Source organism: Chrysochloris asiatica, unplaced genomic scaffold (genome assembly GCF_000296735.1).
Source record: "Chrysochloris asiatica unplaced genomic scaffold, ChrAsi1.0 scaffold00015, whole genome shotgun sequence".
Lineage (NCBI taxonomy): Eukaryota > Metazoa > Chordata > Mammalia > Afrosoricida > Chrysochloridae > Chrysochloris > Chrysochloris asiatica.
Genome location: NW_006408533.1, coordinates 27,051,414 through 27,054,249, shown reverse-complemented (window position 1 = coordinate 27,054,249; position 2,836 = coordinate 27,051,414). Strand labels below are relative to the sequence as shown.

Sequence of the window (2,836 nt, the reverse complement as noted above, 5' to 3'; positions counted from 1 at the left end):
TCAGGGTCCCTAACCCCCACAGTTTCAAGGATCCACTGTATAGTAAAAACAAAACCAGAAGAGAAGGATTGCTGTTTTTAAAGTTTCATGTTAATTTCATTCTGACTCATTCTTAACTATAAACATTAATAATAATTGCTAACATTTATGGATCTTTAAAGATACACATGACATATTCAATGTATCTTTTAACCTAACAAAGAGTCATTGATGTAGGCATTATAAAAATTGAGGCAAAAGGGTAAAACATTAAAGTTTGCAAAGCTACAAAGTAGTAGGACTGGAATTTAAAGCCATTTAAAAACTTTTAAAGAAGCACAGTATCTTACTGGTCAAAAGTAATCCAAACTCATACTTTTGACCAGTAATCTACAGTGCTTCTTTAAAAGTTTGGAAAGCTGGCTTCTAGTTCTATTTCTTGTTAGTTGTCATAAGTTCAGGGGAATCAAGGAGCCCTGGTGGCACAGTAAGTTAAGTGTTGGGCTGAAAACCAAAAGGTTTGCAGTTGGAATCCACCGGCTATTACATGGGAGAAATATGAGACAAAATGATTTCATAAAAATTGTTAGTCTTGGATACACTAGGGAGTAGTTCTACACAGGGTCGCTTAAAGTAGGAATCAACTCAATAGTGTTCGATTAGGTTTGGCTCAGACTTTTGTTTAATTTTTTTTATTTTTCCATTCAGAAATTCTCAAAAATTGTTCATTAAAACAAATTTCCGCATTTACAGCTTATGTAACAGAGACCCACAGTCCATACTATGGAGAACATGCTCTCTTTTAAATGTCATTTATTTCTCCCTTAGGTGTCTACAGAAGAAGGTTTGAGTCTGGCCCAAGAATATAACTGCGCTTTTTTTGAGACCTCTGCAGCCCTCAGATTCTGTATCGATGATGCTTTTCATGGCCTAGTGAGGGAAATCCGAAAGAAAGAGTCCATGCCCTCCCTGATGGATAAGAAATTGAAGAGAAAAGACAGCCTGTGGAAGAAGTTAAAAGGCTCACTGAAGAAGAAGAGAGAAAGCCTGACATGATTTACCTGCTCTTGATTCCCTCAGTCTCTTACTCTTCCTGAATTTTATTTGATGGACAATTCCAGATGTAGTATTGTGCTTCAGTATTCTGTCTCTCTCTCTCAATATCTGCCTATAGGTAAAAGCAAAATCTGCATAACTATACCTCTTGAGATAGTTTTGTTTTGCCTTTAACAGTTGGATGGATTTTGTCAATCAGCCAGATATGCTGTTTAGTTTTTACAATATATTACCAAATAAAATTGACATTCTAATTGCCTCATTTCCCTTTAAAGAGTCTAGCTTCATTGGTATGCTGTCTGGTGAGAGAGGAAATATTCAAAATTGCAGCCAGAATGATAAAAGGCTCCAGGGATCTGCCTTTGCCTGATAACACTCCAGTTGTTTGCCTTTCAGGAATCTCAGTAAATAATGAAGGAGCTCAGGAAATAGCTCAGACCTGGGGTCTGCAGCCTAGTCCTTTCTTCAGTGGAGAAGTCATAGTGCCTCTTCTAGAATGTTTGAAGGGAGTAGTAGGTAAATTATTATTAATAGGAACTGGTTGTGAGCCACAGGAGACTTCAAAATAGATGAAATATCCTCATACTTACAATGCTCTTTAGCTGTTAATAATCATTGGCAAAACTGCCATAGTGAAGTCACTGGGCTGTGGTAAGAGAATACTGTCACAAAGCAGGATGAGAAGAGCTGCAATGAATTCGGTGGTTAACATATTCATGAAAGGACACATTGTTCTCTCTCAGTGAAAAGGACCTCTTAAAGGGCTGCTTTGACTGCATTAGCACCTCTGCAAGGCAAGAAGTTAGGTAACTCTAAATGCTGTACTTTCATTCCTTACATTGCTGAAACATTCTCCCTACATTGCTAAAATTCCCTTTCTCCCTTTCCTCAAACCATGGAATGCCACCAGCTAAAAAGTTTATATTGTTTGTTTGCTCATTTACAATAGTGCCATAACATACCGTGAAAACGCTTATCCATTCATTTTACCCACCGTGAGTTGCCCTAATCAGTCCAAGCTCAGAGAGCACACTACCATATTGGACAGTTCTGAATGTTTAATAGACAAGTGTTAGAAGGAAACCATAAAGAACAGGCAGCTAAGCATGAAATGGAATTGATCAAATCAATCTGCATGGGGTGGGGACAATTTATATCATAAATTAAAGAAAAGGACTGATGACGGGTATAGTTATCATTCATAATTTAATCATTTACTCTTTTTTTTAACTCAAATATCCTCAAACACTTGCTAAGCTTTGAGAATGCAGTAGTGACCCAGATGGATCTGGGCCCTGACTTCCTGCAGATTTACATCCAGCTGGAGACTCAGCCCAGGAACAGTGGGTGAGAGGGAGAGGGATATTCAGTTCCACTGTAGTTCTAGTTGTTGTTAGGTGTCAGCAACTCATAGAAATCCTAGGCACAACAGAATGAAACACTGCCCTGTCCTACACCATTCTCACAATTGTTAGGATTGAGTCCATTTTTGCTTCCATTGTGCCAACCCATCTCATTGGGAGTCTTCCTCATATTTGCTGACCCTCCACTTTATCGAGCATAATGTCTTTCACCTGGGACTGGTCCCTTCTGACATGTCCAAAGTATGAGAGACAGTTTTGCAACCCTTGTTTTTCCTATTAATGGTCATAGAAACAAACGAAATCTGATTATGTTTTTGTTCACCATGATGAATGCAACTGTCACTAAATTTCACATGTTAAGGAATGTTGAAATGATAAATGTTTTCTTACAACATATTTACATCTTATGTTGTAATTTGTAAAACATATTTACCACA

General features: G+C 37.8%; 1 protein-coding gene across 1 annotated transcript in view; it reads left to right on the top strand.

The window, feature by feature from the left end:
- Positions 1 to 1,035, top strand: part of RIT2 (Ras-like without CAAX 2) — a 619,156-nt gene extending 618,121 nt beyond the window's left edge. Inside the window, exon 7 of the mRNA XM_006835097.1 lies at positions 808 to 1,035. Within this exon, the coding sequence (XP_006835160.1) occupies positions 808 to 1,035 (228 nt within the window). The remainder of the gene's footprint in view (positions 1 to 807) is intronic.
- Positions 1,036 to 2,836: the final 1,801 nt, after the last annotated feature.